The sequence below is a fragment of the Caretta caretta genome, chromosome 6 (genome assembly GCF_965140235.1).
Source record: "Caretta caretta isolate rCarCar2 chromosome 6, rCarCar1.hap1, whole genome shotgun sequence".
NCBI classification, from domain to species: Eukaryota; Metazoa; Chordata; order Testudines; family Cheloniidae; genus Caretta; species Caretta caretta.
The window spans coordinates 100,364,272-100,385,105 of NC_134211.1; the positions used below are offsets into that span (position 1 = coordinate 100,364,272).

Sequence of the window (20,834 nt, forward strand, 5' to 3'; positions counted from 1 at the left end):
TTGTTAATGAAGGACCCAACAACGCAAAATAAATTATTACAACTTTTGGATGAGAAAGACAAACCTTGTAGATGGTTATATTCCTATGAGACAAAGGGTACCAGTAACTGAACTGACTATTCCAGGTTCAACACCAGATATGCTTTATTGCAATGCATATAACAGGTACTCTAAAGCAATACTGATTGATAATCCCTTTCTCCTCCCATCTATTACATTGTGCCACATCCAGGAGTTTGAGATACTAATCTGTTCAAAACTGTACATCTTTAGGCACTCCAACATTACCTATTAAAATCTCCTCATACACTACTAATGTTTGTATTTTTAATATCCCCCCACTAGTTAACCAAGAGCATCTGACCAGGCAGGATCCAGTTTCCCCTAATGTTTTGAAGTTTAAAATCCTTTCAATGGAAACACTGTTTATTAGTTATGGAGATTATCAGAAAAAACAAAGAGCAAATTAACACGCCTATTAGGAAGAGATAACCAGTTTACAGAGAGGAGGTGCATGGGGCCCAGGAACATGGATAGGCTGCATGGGGCCAGACAAAGGTATCATATTTGGGATAAGGGTGAGGAGGATGAGAAGATACAAACAGGTGAAGAGGAGAGTCTGTTCTTGAGAGAGGAGATGAGGAGGAAGTATCGGATGCTAAAAAAATGAAAGAAAAAATTGATACAAGACAAAAGATCCAAAAACGGGGTTTCAATGCACTCATGAATTCCAAAAAGAAAATGATATAATGCAAAGCATTTATTTCACTACTCATAGTATGAAGATGGTTTCTGCGGAAAACAAGTATTAGTTTTTCTTTAAAGAACTTTATAAAGTCCATTATCTTGCATGATATTCAAAGACAAGTGTCTTTATGTACAAGAAAACCAGAAAACTAGATTTAATCAAAATCAATTAATTTGGAAAGCAAATTTTCTTTAATATGTTCTAAACTCATTTTATTTGAGGAAAAACAAAGTTCTAGACAACCTGGTTTAAAACCAGCTACCAATTTTATTTTCTATTATGTTAGTCCAAAAATAAGTGAGCTAAAACTACCACATAATGAAACAAGTACAGTAGAACCTCAGAGTTACAAACACCAGAGTTATGAACTGATAGATGAACCGAAGATATGGTATCTATTTGAAAGTGCAGAAGGATTTTAGGTGGGCTGACATGACATGACATTTGACCAGAAGATTAGCACTAACATTCTAGTCTTGTGAACAGAAAATATTTGGGCTTGTCTATACTAGAAAATTGCACAGGTGTAACTTAAACCGATGCAAATCCCTGTTTAAACACTTATTTTAAGAGTGGCTTATTTCAGTTTAGTTTAAGTTGCTAAGGAACTGACTTACGTTAAATTGACACATGAAACGCTTATCTGGAAATAAGAGTATCTACACAGGATTTTGCACCAGTTTAGCATTTAGTTTAAAAACAACCTTAGCTAAACCGGTACAAGTTTTGTGTAGATAGACAAGGCCTCTGGTGTGATTATTAGCTCTAGTCTCTTGTTCCATAGGTCAGTAGAGGCTGAATATGCTGCTCAGCTGTATGGATAAGGGACTCATGACTTAAAAGTTGTCTTATAAAGGAAAAAAAAATGAGCTGAATTCAACTCCCTCCCCTCCTTTTCTGTTTCTTTTGGATATATAAAAGAGGACCAAATGTCGTCCTCATTAAGGTATTTTTTCCTGCTCATTTTTACCTTAAAACTATCAGAAACGTCAGGTCTGTTCTTCTATATTTTTGGAAGACCCACTGAACTGCAGTGGGAACTCTCTCAGCGCATAAAGATTCAATACCCCTGCACTGTTAATATCTAAGACCTTTTCTTCCAAATGGTTCCTGACATTTGAGTTAAACAGATGTTATCAAAAGTAAAAATCAAGGAGTTTTAAGATACCTATCTAAAACACCCTCCCCCTAATCAACATACTAAGTTTCACTTCCTTGGTACTTGTAGAGTCATAATCCTTCTACTTCCCCATTCATCTACACAGTGTTTCAGATAAAGAGGGTAGTAGAAAACCTGAATTTCTAAGTGAGACTGTACGCTCTTTGGGAAAAGGATTGTCCCCACCTGTGTGCAAGTACAGCACGCAGCACAATAAACCCTAAATACTTATTGGAGCCTTTGGATGATGCTACAATATTAATTTTATTGTTTATCATTAACAAGAACAAAAACCCTTTCAAAAGTCACTTTTCAGTCACTCTTTATACTTCATAAAGCAGCAAAAAGGAGGACTGTAGAAGACCAGAGACTCTGCTGACAAGTCCCCTTGGGGCTGGGCATGGTGTAGTAAGCTCTCATTTAGTACCCCCTGCTGACAGATCACTCTGACGCTGTATGGTCTGACTCTTCTTCTGATTTGGACCTCCAGCCAGGTCATATTTTAGTCCAACCCCTTCTGCGGTAACAAAAAGTCCAACGAACAACAAGTTTCCAATCCCTCTGTTCAATCTGTCACCCTTGATTCTGGGCCCCATGGTTCATATGCCCTTTATTCAAACTTCCAGTCATCAATCCCCCTTCTCACAGGTTTTATACCACCTTACCAGTGGGGTTAATAGAGGAACACATACCCAGGGTTCCAGTCCAGGGACCCTAAGATAGGCAGTCAAGTTTCAATCCCTCAAACTACTTACTGTCACCTCCCTGGACTTCTTCCTACCCACACTGTAAGCAGACCTCTCCCACAGCCTTCTCGCAGGGCTAGCACCTCCAGGGCTCTCCCCTGGAATCCCCCAATAAATCTTAGAGTCAAAGTATAAACAAACCCCCTTCTTCCCTCCTTGGGCTTCTCCTTTCAATCCTCTCTTGGTCCTCAACTGAATACATCTGAGGGCTCTTTCCACACTGTGATCCCAGAAAGTGACTGCAGAGTTTCAACCATTCTCCCTGCAGACCTCTTTCTACTACAAACTTTCCTCTCTTTCTACTAACCCCCAGCTCCTCCCTGCCCAGGTACAGGTAGTTCACAATTCAGAATAAGACAAATCTGTCTTCCAAAAGTTCAAGTTTGTTGAGATCCTGTTTTCCAGTTTTGGCTGAAGATAGTTTGAAGAACAGGTTAGACAAACATCTGTCAGGGATGGTTTAGGTAAGCTTGGGCCTGCCTCTGCGAGGTCCCTTCCAGCCCCTACATTTCCATGCTTGAGACAGGCCCCAGTAATAAAGTTCAGACCTGGATGCAAACTTCCCAAAAAGTTCATGAGATTTTAGATTACAAGTTTTGATCCAGGCACAACTCTAATTAACAGCAACTCATCTGGCTGATTAACGGTGAGTGATGAAGGTTTATGAAGAGAATTTAGTCTATAAAGGCAACGATTACTGTTCATGGTCTGAATAACTGGAAAGGTAAAATCAGGGTGTCCGAAGGCTCTATAAAGAATCTTGGTACTCACTTGAAAAACAAATGTTTCTTTGCATGCGTAAGTAGCTAGATTTTAAAATTTCATACCTCATTTCTTGTATTTCCTTGGTAAAACAAACGCAGTGAGCTAGCCCACAATGTGGAATGATCACAAGCCAAAATTTCATATTTTTAATTAAAATGCTTTTTTAAATTGCAAGTGCACATAAGAATGTGAAAGCAAAAAAATCCCACTGTACGACTAACAGACTTCTTGCTATTGTATGGTACACACTACATCAAGCCTTTATAATTCTCGAAAATAAGGCATTTATAACGGAATACCTACTATAATGGTACCTCTTTGTGCATGTGAGTGCGCACATCTGGTCCAACTTCATGGTTTCAGAAATAAATCAAGTACAATTTTTTACTATTGAATAATTCTGTTACTTTATATTTCAACTACTCACAGGTTGATGAGTTCTAATTTACAGCTGTCAAACTGCCATAAAGACATCTCAGGCTGGTAAACCCTTCCAAAAGCATTTTATATTGAAGCCCAAATAAACAAGAATTCATGTCTCAAAGACAACAAGAAAAGCATGTTCTAGTTTTGACATAAAACCACAAAAACAAGGAAACAAACAGCTAAGGAAAATCTCTTAATACTTGTGATACAATAGGATAGATTAGGAAAGCTTAATATGGTGTCCTTTCATGTAAAGTTAGTGAAACTAAAATCACCAAATGTCAATTGTTTCCCTTTCTGAGAGTTTCTCTTAAAACTGTACGTTTATTCACTCATTTCGGCTGTGAGTTTCTGGTTTACACAGTCTTTTAGGTCTATTTATTCAAGTTATGATGGGTGAATATAAGATAATAGACTAATTACAGTTTAAAATATTTACTGACATGTAATGACATCGTAAAGTTAACCTCCTGCATTTATGCAGCATTTCATTTTGCACTGTGTTTAATGAGAAGTTCATTATCTGACTTGTAAAATATTTATTTCTCTTAAAGTGTCAAAAGCTATTAGCCTCTGTTGTGAACCCGCCACCAAAATGAAATCTGTTTTCAAATATACAGTGCCAAAAAATAGCTAAATAAAAATCTTAATTTTTTTTGAAGGGGTGGGAGGGAGTTCTATTTCTAATTTGCTTATTAAATAATACAAAGAAAAAATTTACTCAGAAATGTTCAGATACCAAGGGAATGGGTAATGTATCAGACCTAGCTAGCATAGAAAAGATCAGCATGCCAACTTTAACCATTGTTAAATATTTAACAATAAGTATAGTAACACTTCCTAAAATGTTTATATATATTTTATTAATACAAATATCCTGACGGGCCTGGGCAATGGGCACTTTTAAAAACAAAAATAAATTAATTAATAAAAAGTAAAGTTTATGCTGCAAGCATCTCCTCAAACAAACTTGATACTGCAATTTATTTAATTTTTTTTTTTACTTTACAAGAATGAAGATATATAGTGAAAAAATAATCACAACTTACACCGATTGCTTTGGTCTTTTTATCCTGTAAGATTTGACTGATGATACTGAGCCACACATTATCTTTGCTACTTTATTGTTCGAGATGTTAATTCTCACCTGTTTCAGGGTCACTGAAGTCAGGTAAGGTAATCGTATTGAGCTGTCGTCTGTCAGCAATGGCTCTGTCTAACAGACTGCTCCCACGTCCCGAATCACTGTAACACAATATTTAAAGTATAAGTCATTTAAAATATAAAATCAAACACTGACTGTTGAGATAGATTTTTTATACTGTACCTCCTCACATGTTGTTGCAAAAAAATGCAAATAGTGATAATCAAAGTTTAGTATTAAACATGGCCAATTATTCAGTTAAACAACTACACTAAATAAAAGGTAACTAAAAATTTAAGCCATACTTATTTTAACAATTTTTGTTCCATAATAAAGTCAATCAACATGGGCACAAAAGATCCAAACATTTAAAGTGAGTCTAAAATGTTATTATTTTACCAGCAAAGTATAAACTCAGACTCAAGTCATTAAACTAGTGCACAATACAGTAAATTTACATGGCAATTAAAAAGATGATGACAGTCTTAAAGAACAGAATCGAAACACATCCAAACCAAACCGAAACATAGGACAAAGAGTTAAAGTTCAAGAGGAGCTGTGGGAATTACTAAAGAGTAAAAGAAATGTTCAAAGAGCTGAGTTTTAAGCAGGAGTCTGAAGAAAAGAGGATGTTTTGTAGATGAACCAATTCAGTTTTATGCTTAGTGAAATTTAAGGCAACAACCTTTGTATAAATACAGATGGTTCAGGAGACTGGTAATGAATTACTGTAAGAATTTTTCACCTCTGCTCACTACATTTGAGTCTAGTCTAGTTTGGCAGTGACTGAAACTCAGTGCCACCTAGCTGTTTCATTTGGCAGCCTATGCGTAGGGCCCTACCAAATTCACAGTCCATTTTGGGCAATTTCATGGTCATAGGAGTTAAAAAATCATAAATTTAATGATTTAGGCTATTTAAAGCTGAAATTTCATAGTATTGTAATTGTAGGGGTCCTGACCCAAAAAGGAGTTGTGGGGAGGTGTGGGGGTTCAAGGTTATTGTTGGGGTTGCGGTACTGCTACCCTTACTTCTAAGCTGCTGCTGGTGGCAGTGCTTCCTTCAGAGGTGGGCAGCTGGAGAGCAGTGGCTGCTGGCCAGGAGACCAACTCTGAAGGCAGAGTCGCTCCCAGCAGCAGCAGAGAAGTAAGGATGGCATGGTATGGTATTGCCACCCTTACTTCTCCACTGCTACCTGCAGAGCTGGGCCCTCAGTTAGCAGCCTCCACTCTCCAGCTGCCCAGCTTTGCAGGCAGCAGCACAGAAGTAAGGGTGGCATGGTATGGTATTGCCACCGTTACTTCTGCGCTGCTGCTGGTGGGGCACTGCCTTCAAAGCTGGATGCCCAACCAACAGCCACCGCTATCCAGCCACTCCGCTCTAAAGGCAATGCAGAAGTAAGAGTAGAAATGCTTCTACCCCCCTAAAATAACCTTGAGACTCTCCCACCCCGCCACAACTCCCTTTTCCGTCAGGATCCCCAATTTGAGAACTGCTGGTCTCCCCAGTGAAATCTGGAGAAGAGACTTCATGGGCCATGACACATTTTTCATGGCCGTGAATTTGGTAGGTCCTATCTATATGGAAAAAACTTGGTCTATTAGTCCATTTCTTAGTTCACATCACAAATAAACCAACCCTACAGGCACCTGACTGGCAGTTTTAGCAGAAGGGCCAGGACTTAATGGGAATGGAGAATGAATTTCCTCTCACCCCTAAATTGTCCCTTCAAGGTTGGTGGTGAGGCACATTAGCAGGACAGTGAGGGGAAATGTGTACTGATACTGTCTGTGCCTTAAACATTCTGTGGATAAACAGATAACTTTTGTTTCTAGGGCTGCTAATCTGGCACTTTTCACAGTTAATTCTCCCTTTTAAAAGGCATTTTTTCAATGGAACCCTAAATTGCAATAGCCCCATTTAATATGGTATATGCTCTTGTCTAATTCTCCTCTCACAACTGTGACAATTAAGAGTAACTCCATTCAATTCACCAGTATAAAATGAGGTCTAAGTGAGATCAGAATCTGGGCCAGTTTTAAATCTGTCCCAATTTTAAAATGGCCTCCTACTTTTGAATTGAAATGCATTCTTGCCCTTTTCTTTCAATTCAGCTACTAAACTCACTATAGTTACACTTTAAAAACAGGATGAAAGATACAATTTCCTTTCTTTATGCAGATGTTGCTAAAATGTTACCAATAAGATCTTGCATGACACTAACGTCATTGCTAGACTGCAATTTCTCTGCAAAGAGATGCTATTATAGCAATCTACAGGAAACAGAAGGGAATTTTCTGGGATACAGACTATCAGTTATAGTTATTACATCAGTTGGCACATATTTTTTGGTAATGGCAATATTAATTACTTCTTCAACCCAGGAACAATGTCACGTTAAATATCATTGAACAGAACAACATTTAATGTAAATTATCTTTTAATTACTGCACTGACATTCTGGGTGTTATCTGGTTTCCTCCCATAGTTGTACTTATTCCAAAATAAGCCTGTATGTGACTGCTCCTCTCCTAATTCAGGGTGTGGCCTAGCTCTTTCCTATTTAATGTACAGAAACTGAATGAAAGTTATATGCATGTACAGTGTATTCCCTTAATTAGGCTGAGTTGGTTTAAGGATGCAAGTACATTATACTGTAATTGTAATGAGAAAAATACAGAAAAGAAGAGAAAGAGCCTATTTTAATTTTTGATATACTTTAGCAACCAGACTATAGATGCACAGTATTTGATGTAAGTATAATACCTTAATCCTACAAAATGTAAGTAGTATGCCTTAATCCCTTATACCTTACAATAAGGGAATTAAAGAGTAGCAGAATTCTAAGCATGTATAGCCAATTAGTGAGCAAACATTTACTTGTATGCTGGAAATTACTTTCAACAACAAAGAGCAGATTGTTTTCTTGTGTTTTATAAGATCAATGCCATGGGAAAGAGTAGTGATTAGCACTTTTATTTCATGTGTTCCGTCCAGTTATTCTCATAGGTAACAGATTAATGAGGACATTGAGTCCAACCTTCTCCTACAAAAGGTGATCTGATTGCAACCAGAGATATGTGCCATAGCAAGTCGAGCTAGTCAGGAAAGGAAACTTTCATTCAGCAGCACAAATTAGAAAGGGAACCCCCGCCTTATTATAATACTGCTCCATGTTCAGCTACTATTGGTGTGAAAATGCAATATGCAACATTAGGGTAAGTATGTCACATCACCACAACCCTGCCAGCACTGAATCAGGGGAGGTATGCCACACCAGATGCTACATAAGGGAGGTGTGTGACACCATCACAACCGCAACAGCGCTAACGTGATGTGATTTGTAAAAGCAAAAGTCTCCTGTGTCACAGCATTTATTCATAGCCCCGGCCCCCTCCCTGAGATCCATGCTGATCTTGATTGTAATTTATAAAGATTTTTTGTAACTGAATTGTTGGAGCTTTTTTACCAAAAGCAGCAGCCTCAAAATCTAGGTTAGTGACAAATAAGGAGACAGAGGTTCCCAGGTTCTTTAGGGAGATGTGGAAAGATCAAGAGAGTTGGCAACTATTATTATTCAGAACTGATATCACACCCAATGTAATGAGAATACTAAGCTTTTATAGTTCAGGGCAGGTCAGAATTCCTGTTGATACCTGGAGGAGTTGTTACTTAACTGAAGTATTTTTAGGTTAGATAGCACTGAGCACATCAGGAAAGCAATGACAAAGCATGGTTAGACATCTGTACTGCACACAAGTATAACCGCATATTGTAGGAAGGTATAAAGATTTGCTTACAATGTTACTTGCATAGGCATGATGCTGCAATTAAACTTATAAGTAAATTGAAACCATTCTGTTCAGCTGGGAATTTGGATAAGAAGCTCTTTTTGCCATATATAAACTGGGAAATATTAGAAATATTTTTCAAATGACAAATGTCACTTTGAACCTACTAACAGTATCTGGACCCTTGCCAAATAGTCCTATTCTAATCCATTTCTAGCCCCTTTTCATTCCAGTGTAACAATCTGAACAGAATATTTGGGCTTGTAAATATTTACAACATACTCTGAAAAACAAAATGTTACTTTGAGATATATGTATATATATATTTTACAGCCTATTTCCACATCTCTTTCTCAACAACTTTATTTTTAAATGAGAGATATCTTCATGAAAATAATAGTTGCTTTTAAAGAGTTCATCTGCTCCTACTGCTTATTCCCACCTTAAATAAGAATACTCTCTTTGTGACATCATAACTAAATACTGTGCAGAAGAATGTGACATCACAAAATGAGGACTTTATAGTCAAGCAATGAGTAACCAAATTGTGAATGTGGGGAGGGCTTTTAAAAAATGCATGGATGAAGATTAAAGTGGACTGGGCTCTAAACAGATGGTTCTCATGACATCTCAACAAGTCTTCTAAAAGGATTTTTTCTCTTTAATGGAAGAAAAACAAAAATATAGTACTACTTTCCAGCATAAACTCCTCGCCCAGCACCCGCTTCATCTTCTCCATGATTGGCCTCTACTATATCAATACGGTCTCCTCCACACTCTACCAGTTTGCAGCACCCATGACAGTGCTCGCCAAGGCCATTGGCAAAGGCAAGAAGAGGAATTGATGCCCCCATGACCCCTCCCATCCAGCCTGCCCAGGACTCTGGGGTACCCAATAACATGGTCTCTTTGTGTAAAAAAAAACAAAACAAAAAAACAAGCCACCCCCACAAGTGGCATGCATCATGCTTTTTAAATTGTCACATACTACAGGAATTTAGACGAAACAGAAATATTCCTTATACAGTACTATTTTTCTATAAACGACACCTAAAGCTACAACACATTTTTAGGTATAAAAGGTACCACAATGGAGGGCACAGTACAAGATAAACCCCCTATCTCCCTTGTGGTAAAATTGCTTATATTCCCATTAGTAGAAAGGTAAATTAATCTGAAGTACCATCTGCTCAGTGAGAGTCTGGCCCTTTGCACCACTGAAGCAATTGCACGGGGCAGAGACTTGGACATAACTAGTCAATTGTAGTTAATTTGGCAGAGCTAGTTCCTTACTCCAAATGCCCCCAGTTAAGGGGGAGTCCTATGAAGGGCATCCCTCTGCTATGCTGAGCCTTAACTGGTATAAATTAGAATGCCCTCACAGCTTCTCTAACTTGCGGCCATGTCAGGTTCAGTAAAGACCAAAGCTCAGAATCAGAGATCCAGAAATAGCTGTCTTATGTGCCCTCTTTTCTTGCATTCTCCTCTCAAAAATTATTCCTGCTCTCTAAAATATTCCCATTGGAGTAGCTTGTGCAATTTCTAGCACTCCTTCCCTCCACCCCAGATAATGGATGATATTGGCTTTTATATTTTAGGAATAATTAGGGCTGTAGATTAATCGCAATTAACTCATACAATTAACTCAAAAAAGACAGTTACCTTTTCCGTAACTGGTGTTCTTCGAGATGTGTTGCTCGTGTCTATTCCACAATAGGTGTGCGCTCTCGCCACATGCACAGGAGCCGAAAGTTTTTCCCCTAGCAGTACCTGTAGGGGGAGCGCCCCAGCGACCTCTGGAGTGGCACCTCCATGGCACAGTATAAGGGGAGCTGTGCGCTCCCCCCACCCTCAGTTCCTTCTTGCCAGACAACTCCGACAGAGGGGTAGGAGTGCTGGATGCGGAATAGACATGAGCAACACATCTCGAAGAACGCCAGTTATGGAAAAGGTAACTGTCTTCTCTTCTTTGAGTGATTGCTCATGTGTATTCCACAATAGGTGATTCCAAGCTATATCTCTTGGAGGTGGGTAGGAGTTCACAAATTCCTGGGACGGAGTACGGCCCTGCCGAACCCGGTGTCATCCCTGGTTTGGGATACAATCGCATAGTGCAAGGTAAACGTGTGAACTGAAGACCACATGGCAGCCCTACAATGTCCTGGGTGGGGATGTGGGCCAAGAAGGCAGCGGATGAGACCTACACTCGAGTCAAGTGCACCTTCATAATTGGTGGCGGGGAAACACCCACCAGATCATAACAGGTGCGGATGCAGGAAGTGATCCAGATGGAGAGACGCTGAGTGGAGATCGACAGACCCCTCATGCGCTCAGCCGAGGCGACGAACAGCTGCGAGGACTTCCTGAATGGCTTAGTCCGCTCGAGGTAGAAAGCCAGAGCCCTTCACACGATGAGCATGTGGAGGTGGTGTTTCTCACTGGACGTGTGAGGCTTGGGGCAGAGGACCAGCAGGAAAATGTCCTGACCCATGTGATAGGCGGAGACCACCTTAGGAAGGAATGCAGGGTGTGGGCAGAACTGAACTGTGTCCTTATGAAAAACCGTGCACAGGGGATGGGATGTCAGGGCCCTGAGCTCCGAGACCCGCCTGGCCGACGTAATAGTGACCAGGAAGGCCACCTTCCACGAGAGGTGAGACCAGGAACACACAGCAAGCGGCTCAAACGGGGGCCCCTTGAGATGGGACAACACCAGGTTCAGGTCCCAATGCGGGACCAGGGCCTAGCATATGGGAAAGACGGTCCAACCCCTTGGGGAACCGGCCAGTCATAGCATGGGGGAATACCGTGTGCCCCTGCACCGGCGGATGGAAGGCTGATATTGCCGCCAGGTGCCCCTTGACTGACGAGGGCGCCAGGTTCTGGGTTCAAAGGTGGAGAAGGTAGTCCAGGATAAGCTGGATCGGGACGGCCACTGGAGAGACACCCCGTTCGGCTGCCCATCTGGAGAACCGTGACAATTTTGCCAAGTAGGCGTGGTGTGGAGGGCCGTCTGCTTTTCAGGAGGACGCGCTGGACCCTTTCTGAGCACGTCCTTTTCCCTCTACCTCACCATTGAGTAGCCACGCCGTGAGGCGGCCCCGGTCCTGGGAGAGCAGGTCCGGGCGGAGCGGCAACGGCCGCGGCGGAGCAACCGCCAGGCCCGTGAGGGTCCTGTACCAACGTAGCCTGGCCACACGGGGGCAATCAGGAGGACCCGTGCCTTGTCCGTCTTTATTTTTTCCAGGACCCTGCTGATCAGTGGGAATGGGGGGAAGGCATAGAGAAAACTGGCCTGACCAGGACAAGTGGAAGGCATCGGAGATAGTGCCCCGTGCCAGTCCCCCCCGGAGCAGAACCGGGGACAGTGCCAGTTCTGCTGCTTCACGAACAGATTCACCTGGTGCTGGTGAGCCACTTCCGGGTGGAGAGACCACTCGTGCTGGGAGGAGAAGTTCCTGCTTAAGCGATCCGCCCCTGTGTTCCGGGCGCCCGGCAGATGGAAGGCCCTCAGGCAGATGTCGTGGGCTATACAGAAATGCAACAGCCTGAGGGCTTCGCGGCAGAGGACCGGGTCCTGCCTTGCCTGTTAATATAGAACATCAAGGCCGTGTTGTCCGTGAGGATCCTGATCACCTTGCCCTGCAGGAGCGAGCAGAAGGCCATGCACGCCAGGAGTACCGCTCTGAGTTCCTTGATGTTTATGTGTAGGGACAGATCCTGCACCAACCACAGACCTTGGGTCTGAAAGTTCCCCACATAGGCCCCCCAACCCAGGTCAGACACACTGGACATCAGCTCCAGTGACAGGGTCCTGTCCCGGAACAGGACCTCATGGAGCATGTTGCTTGGGGTGGACCAGTACCACAGTGAGATGATCACCGAGTCAGGCACGGTGAGGACCTTGTCCATCCTGTCCCTGGCCTTGGAGAACTCAGAGGCCAGCCAGAGCTGGAGGGGCCCCATTCGGAGAATTGCATGGTGGACCACGTATGTGCATGCCGACATGTGACCAAAAAGCTGGAGGCACGCTCTGGCGGTAGTCACCAGGAATCTTGTGACCGTGTCATTGAGCCCTTTTAGGGTCTCGAACCTGTACGGTGGGAAGGAGGCTGTGGCTGACAAGTTGTCCAGGAGCGCCCCGATAAACTTTATGCATTTGACCGGGACTAATGTGGGCTTGGCGTCATTTACCAAAGGCCCAGGGCAACGCTCGTGGACAGTAGGAGTGTCACGTGATCCCTTACATGCGACCGGGAGCTGCCCTTGACCAACCAATCGTCCAGATATGGAAAGATCTGGATCCCCCGGCGCCTAAGGTAGGCGGCTACCACTGACATACATTTTGTAAATACCCTGGAGCCAGTGGATAGGCCAAACGGGAGGAACGTAAACTGGTAGTGATTCTGCCCACCAGGATTCTGGGGGGAGGGATAGCTCAGTGGTTTGAGCTTTGGCCTGCTAAACCCAGGGCTGTGAGTTCAATCCTTGAGGGGGACATCTAGGGATCTGGGGCAAAAAATTGGGGATTGGTCCTGCTTTGAGCAGGGGGTTGGACTAGATGACCTCCAGAGGTCCCTTCCAACCCTGATATTCTATGATTCTCTGAAACGGAGGCAGCGTCTGTGCCCTCGAAAAGTGAATGTGGAAGTATGTGTCTTGCAGATCTAGGGCAGAGTACCAGTCCCCGGGGTCCAGGGAGGAGATGATGGAGGCCAGTGAGATTATGTGGAACTTGAGCCTCACCGTGAACTGGTTTAGATCCTGCAGGTCCAGGATGGGCCTGAGTCCTCCTTTGGCCTTTCAGCCGTGACCACTCAGGGAGGGAAGCACACAACCAATTTTAGAAGGGAAGCTTCATTGAGCTGGGGGGGGGGCATGCCTTTTATAGACCCTTGACTTGTTATAGGTGGCCTTGTACTTCGGCTGGGTGGCCTGAGCAGAAGCTTGCTGTGGCCTAAACTTAGATTTGGCTAGAGCCGAGACATAGAGACCCAGAGTCTGGAGGGTCGTGCGGGGGTCCTTCATGCGATGCAGTTTTGTATCCATTTGCTCTGCAAACAGAGCTTTGCCACCAAATGGGAGATCCTGCATGACAGCCTGCGCTCCACTGGACATCCCGGAGAGCAGGAGCCACGATGCCCTTCTCATGGACTCCACCGAGGCCATGGACTGTGCTGCCATGTCTGCCACATTCAAAGATGTTTGCAGGGATGCTCTGGCTGCTGCTGCACCCTCCTCCATTAGCGCCTTGAACTCTTTCTTATCGCACTCCTGGAGGGAATCCTCCAACTTGGACATGGAACCCCACAAATTGAATTTGTACCTGCCCAGGAGCGCCTGGTGGTTTGCCACCCGCAACTGAAAACTCGAGGGAGAATAAAGCCTTCTCCCGAAAGAGTCCAGCCTCTGCAAATCTTTATTTTTTGGGGTAGGGGCTGGTTGGCCCTGCCGTTCCCTGTGGTTGATGACTCAACCACCCAGGAGTTGGGTGCCAGGTGGGTGTAGAGGTACTCGTGCCCCTTGGTGGGTACAAAGTACTTGTGTTTTGCCTTCTTAGAGATGTGGGCCAGCGAGCCCGTTTGCCACCCCTTCGTGGAGGGGCAAAGCTACCCTGCCCAGTGCCAAAGAGGACAGCACGTTGAATAGCGAGTCTGAGGGTTCCTCCAACTCCTCTACTTGGAGGTGGAGGCTTGATGCCACCCTTTTAAAAAGTTTTTGATGGGCCCTTAAGTCCTCCTGATAAACAAAAGAAATCATATTTTTCAATTCACCTCATACAAGTACTTTAATGCAATCTCTTTATTGTGAGAGTGCAAGTTAGAAATGGCAATTTTTGTTGTTGTTATATAACTGCACTCAAAAAACAAAACAATGTAAAACTTTAGAGTCAACAAGTCCGCTCAGTCCTACTTCTTGTTCAGCCAATGGCTGGGACTAACAAGTGTGTTTACATTTATGGGATATTATGCTGCCCGCTTCTTATTTACAATGTCACCTGAAAGTGAGAACAGGCGTTTGCATGGAACTTTGTAATCAGCACTGCAAGGTATTTACATGCTAGATATGCTAATTCATTTGTATGCCCCTTCATGCTTTGGCCATCAGTCCAGAGAACATGCTTCCATGCTGATGACGCTCGTTAAAAAAAATGTGTTAATTAAATTTGTGACTGAACTCCTTGGGGGAGAATTGTATGTCTCCTGCTCTGTTTTACCTGCATTCTGCCATATATTTCATGTAAAAGCAATCTCAGATGATGACCCAGCACATGTTGTTCGTTTTAAGAACACTTTCACTGCAGATCTGACAAAACACAAAGAAGGTACCAATGTGAGATTTTTAAAGATAACTACAACACTCGACCCAAGGTTTAAGAATCTGAAGTGCCTTCCAAATCGGAGAGGGATGAGGTGTGGAGCATGCTATCAGAAGTCTTAAAAGAGCAACACTCCAATGTGGAAACTACAGAACCCAAACCACCAAAAAAGAAAATCAACCTTCTGCTGGTGGCAGCTGACTCAGATGATGAAAATGAATACGAATTGGTCCGCAATGCTTTGGATCGTTATCAAGCAGAACCCATCATCGGCATGGACGCATGTCCTCTGGAATGATGGTTGAAGCATGAAGGGACATATGAATCGTTAGCCCATCTGGCATGTAAATATTTTGCGACGCCGGCTACAACAGTGCCATGAGAAAGCCTGTTCTCATTGTAAACAAGAAGTGGGCAGCATTATCTTCTGAAAAGGTAAATAAACTGGTTTGTCTGAGTGATTGGCTGAACAAGAAGTAGGACTGAGTGGACTTGTAGGCTCTAAAGTTTTACACTGTTTTATTTTTGAGCGCAGTTTTTTTTTTTTAACAGAATTCTACATATGTAAGTCGCACTTTCACAATAAAGAGATTGCACAACAGTATTTGTATTAGGTGAATTGAAAAATACTATTTCTTTTGTTTTTTTACCGTGCAAATATTTATAATAAAAATAATAATATAAAGTGAGCACTTTTCACTTTGTATTCCATGTGATAATTGAAATGAATATATTTGTAAATGTATAAAGCATACCACTTTTTTAAAATAAATGGTATTCTATTATTCTTTAACAGTGCGATTAATCGCGATTAATTTTTTTAATTGCTTGACATCCCTACTAATAATCAAAATTGTTGGGTATATGCTCTTAGCGATTATCAAATGAACTTGGTGAGTTTTAGTCCCTGTTAAATGCAACTCTGTACATTAAACATATCAGACTTTAGCCCTTTTTCCCTTTGAAAAACAGAAATCAATGAGTCCCACCCATCTCTAATTTATCTTATAAAAACAGAAATGCAAATATGTAGTAACAAAAATTAAGCCAGGCCTTTCCAGCTTTCATTATCATAAAACTTCTTGTAATTAACCACTCACTTCTGTCTCAAAATTGTAGAGCAATGCATTTAAAAAACCTTTTGTAAATAGAGACCAGATATACATTATATCCCAAGAACCATTTTAGCAGTAAACGCAAGAAAAAAGATTTATGAATTATAATTAAATTGGACTTCTTCTGATGAGTTTCAGTGTACAGGAGACAAAATCCAAGATTTCTTTAGCATCTTACCTGGGGTTAGTGAGATTGTAACAGGACTTCCAAATCTGTAGCATATGTTTGCAGGTAAGGAGTGCCTCATCTGGGCCTCTGCACAGGGATTCCAGTTTGACTTTTGAAAACAGTAATCTAATAGAGAAGAGGAAATTTTTTTTCCATGAGTCACATTGAAGCAAAAACCCTTAATTTTCATTTGAGAGATCCTTGCAATGATTTGAAAACAAATTAGAATACAAAAGTTCCCAATACTATCTACAGAGAACCAAACTGGAGGGGAATCTGAAATATTGACTTTATAGTACCATGCCCTGGAATTGTATTCTTTAGGTATTTTTCCTTACCTTACACATCAAATACAAAAAGAAAAGGAGTACTTGTGGCACCTTAGAGACTAACAAATTTATTTGAGCATAAGCTTTCGTGAGCTACAGCTCACTTCATCAGATGCATGCAGTAGAAAATACAGTGGGGAGATTTTATATACACAGAGAACATGAAACAATGGATGTTACCATACACACTGTAACGAGAGTGATCAGGTAAGGTGAGCTATTACCAGCAGGAGAGGAAAAAAAAACAAACCTTTTGTAGTGATAATCAAGGTGGGCCATTTCCAGCAGTTGACAAGAACATGTGAGGAACAGTAGGGGGGAGAAATAAACATGGGGAAATAGTTTTACTTTGTGTAATGACCCATCCACTCCCAGTCTTTATTCAAGCCTAAATTAATGGTGTCCAGTTTACAAATTAATTCCAATTCAGCAGTCTCTCGTTGGAGTCTGTTTCTGAAGTTTTTTTGTTGAAGAATTGCCACTTTTAGGTCTGTAATCGAGTGACCAGAGAGACTGAAGTGTTCTCCGACTGGTTTTTGAATGTTATAATTCTTGATGTCTGATTTGTGTCCATTTATTCTTTTATGTAGAGATTGTCCAGTTTGGCCAATGTACATGTGCCAGCAATGCCCCTCTGCCATGTACATTGGCCAAACTGGACAGTCTCTACGTAAAAGAATAAATGGACACAAATCAGACATCAAGAATTATAACATTCAAAAACCAGTCGGAGAACACTTCAATCTCTCTGGTCACTCGATTACAGACCTAAAAGTGGCAATTCTTCAACAAAAAACTTCAAAAACAGACTCCAACGAGAGACTGCTAAATTGGAATTAATTTGTAAACTGGACATCATTAATTTAGGCTTGAATAAAGACTGGGAGTGGATGGGTCATTACACAAAGTAAAACTATTTCCCCATTTTTATTCCCCCCACCCCCGCCCACTGCTCCTCACACGGTCTTGTCAACTGCTGTATATATATATATATATATATATATATATATATATATATATATATATATATATATATATATATATATATATATATATATCTTCCTATTGTATTTTCCACTGCATGCATCTGATGAAGTGGGCTTTAGCCCACAAATGCTTATGCTCAAATAAATTTGTTAGTCTCTAAGGTGCCTCAAGTACTAACACAGCTGCTACTCTGAAACCTATCACATAAAAAGAAATCATTCTTATAGGAGCCCTATTTGTAAAGTAACGTATGGTAACATACAACTCATTTTTTGTTGTGGAAGCATAAACACACAGTAAATTAAATCTGATTTTCATAAAATTTTGCATTCATGTAGATTTCTTGGTCTGAACTGGGGGGATTCTTCAATTAAACCCTATGTTCAAGGGGGAGTCCATATTTATTTTTTTCTTGTAATTCTCAATATGGGCTCTATTCAGTGTCAAAATCAGCACCTAGATCCAAGATGACATTGACTACATTTAACATAGAATCCATGTATATCAACCATGGGGAACTGTGTTGTACAAAATATTTATCTTATATACCACCGTACATTTGACTTCATAAATTGTTTTTTATTCTTGATGGAAGGTTAGTGTTCTTTTTTATGACTGCAAACACAAGGCTGAAATATCTGACCACAGAATACAATTTCTATGATACACCACCATTGTCAAACCAATCTTGGGAACCAAAAACGTCAGTGATATACTGTAAATTTGACACACACAAGGTGAGTGAGGTAATATCTTTTATCGGACCAACTTCAGTTCAGAAAGAGAGAAGTTCTCAAGCTACACAGAGGTCTTCTGGGTTCAATAAAAGACATTTCCTTACCCACCTTGTCTGTCTAATATCCTGGGACCAACATGGCTACAGTAACACTGTAAACTTGATATTTTTCATAGGGCAATTACAATGAGGCTCAGTGTAGTCAGAATTGAATATTTTCATATTACTTTGTGTTTCAATACGCTATCCTGATGAAAACCAAAGCCTTTTATTGTGTGGGGTATGAACACCCAAACAGGCACATTTACTTACAGAGGTTTAAGTAGGACATTACAATAGTCAGAACAGAACTAGATATAACGATGTTAAAGTGAAACCCAAAGGAGAGTGAAAAAAGCACATTGTGTTTGAGGAGACAGCAGCATTTCTTAGTTGGGACTGTGACTACTACTTGTGTGTGTGTGCGGGGTAGTAGTAAGAACCCTGGTAGACAATAAGTGAAAGAATTTTAAAAGCTTAACTGTGAATCACTCTGGCAAAGAGGAAAATTGCACAGTGCCATACATAATAATTACATTTAACAATGATCAGCACTTGAAAGTTTTCTTTGTTAACTACAACGGAAAATTGGAAATGGCCATATTGGAAATCACACTATTGGACTAGAAAGGATAAAGGGAACTGAGCAACAGTATGAGTGACAAAGAAAATCTACCTTCACTCTATATTATGTTGTCATCAAGAGAAGGTCAAACTCAGGTTTGATTTGAATTTAAGACGTTTCCTAACAGAGTTCAAAAAACAGCATTTTGCACTACGGATCATATAGCGAAGCAAGGATAGATGAAAATGATGTTACTATCATAATTAATTACAATAGAAAAGAATTAAGATGACTATCTTTAACTGCTCCTTTGCACAAAATGCCAAGATGTCCTTTCAGCTGCATTTTTCAGATGTTATGTTAGAACATGGCCCCCTGTCAGTTATACTTGCAGTGACTGACTCAATTCCGTGATATATAAAATGGGTACTTCTTTAATAACTTTCAGGGGCATTAGAAGGATAAGTTCAGTAAAGTGCTTTGAGATCCTCAGATAGAAGTTCAAAGTATTCACAACAGTATTTGGAGAACAATTATGTAATTAATGCATGATCATCTCTCTGTCTCACTGTCAAATTTCGGTAACATTATCAGTTATGAATCAAACACACACACTAATAAAAGTGAATGTGCGTTAACATATTGATGGAAGATTCAAATACTAAGAACTTTTGCTTGGACTATATTTTATCTGTCTGCTTTCATAGTTTTAATATGTGCATTAAAAACAACAACATCGTTTGCTATCTCTCTATAGCATCAGACAGGAAAAATCTCTCTAGAATCAAGATAGGACAATACTGGTGGATATCTAGATTTTGTATGGCTTAAACAGTATAGAAAAAACATGTTCAGAGCACACAGCTTACAAGAAGTCATATGCAACACACTGAGCTGACAAAGAACTTATAATTAACATTAAATAACATCTTTCAAACACTTGACTCAGGATATGGTGTTGAAAAGGTGTGGGCTGAATTAAAGGAAGTCATATGCAGAGAACAATGGAGGATTCTGTGATCAGACTTGAAAAGAAAGAGTAGCAGCAACACCTAGGCAAGAAGTAATGACAATGGAAGCAAATGGCAAAGAAAACCTGATCTTAGAATATAGCACACACAAAAGACGGTAAAATGTCCATGAAATTTGAAAAAGTATTTTGGACTAAATTGTAAAGAAACAAAAAATGAAATATTCGGCACCCTTTTAAAAGCAATAATAAATTAAAATGAGGGTGCAACAGTCACTTCAAGTCATGAAGAAACAATGAAACTCCCTTGTAACTTCTTACTGGGATGGCCAACTAAACCAGCATAAGTGAAATAAGCAAGCAAGCAGTATTTGTTAATTGAAAATTATTCCAAAACTTCTTTTGCTCCAAGCTCCTGCCCAATTTAGTTTAGCAGAAAAACTACAATAGATGTCACAGATAACAAACTTTAGCAGATGAATGGCTAAGATGCACTGAACTATAGTACAAAAAAGAAAAAAGTATCTACTGATTAGAAAAGAGCCAAAAACAATGGAACAAAAGAGATTTAATAGCCTGAAACTACTGCAAAGTGAAGTCATACTGGAAAAATGTTCAGAATTACAATAATGCTATGAGAAACAAGCCTGAGAAACCGCACCAAAACAAAAATCAAGTCCTAGTGGGTGGATTGTATTTGATTTTTTTTTCAATGGTTACAACAGAAAATCTGAGGTTTCAAAAGTTCTTGACCACAAATTCATGGGGTCCAAAAAATATTGCAGTGTGTACAAATCAGAGAGTAAATGTGTCATATTCCAAGAAG

At 40.7% G+C, this 20,834-nt stretch overlaps 1 protein-coding gene across 7 annotated transcripts in view; it reads right to left on the bottom strand.

The window, feature by feature from the left end:
- TTC7B (tetratricopeptide repeat domain 7B) overlaps positions 1 to 20,834 on the bottom strand; it is a 294,267-nt gene that overhangs the window by 72,744 nt on the left and 200,689 nt on the right. For all 7 annotated transcript variants that reach the window (XM_048852692.2, XM_048852696.2, XM_048852695.2 and 4 more), the window contains 2 exons: positions 16,392 to 16,508; positions 4,992 to 5,089 (listed from right to left, as the gene is read on the bottom strand). In XM_048852692.2, the coding sequence (XP_048708649.2) occupies positions 4,992 to 5,089; positions 16,392 to 16,508 (215 nt within the window). The remainder of the gene's footprint in view (positions 1 to 4,991; positions 5,090 to 16,391; positions 16,509 to 20,834) is intronic.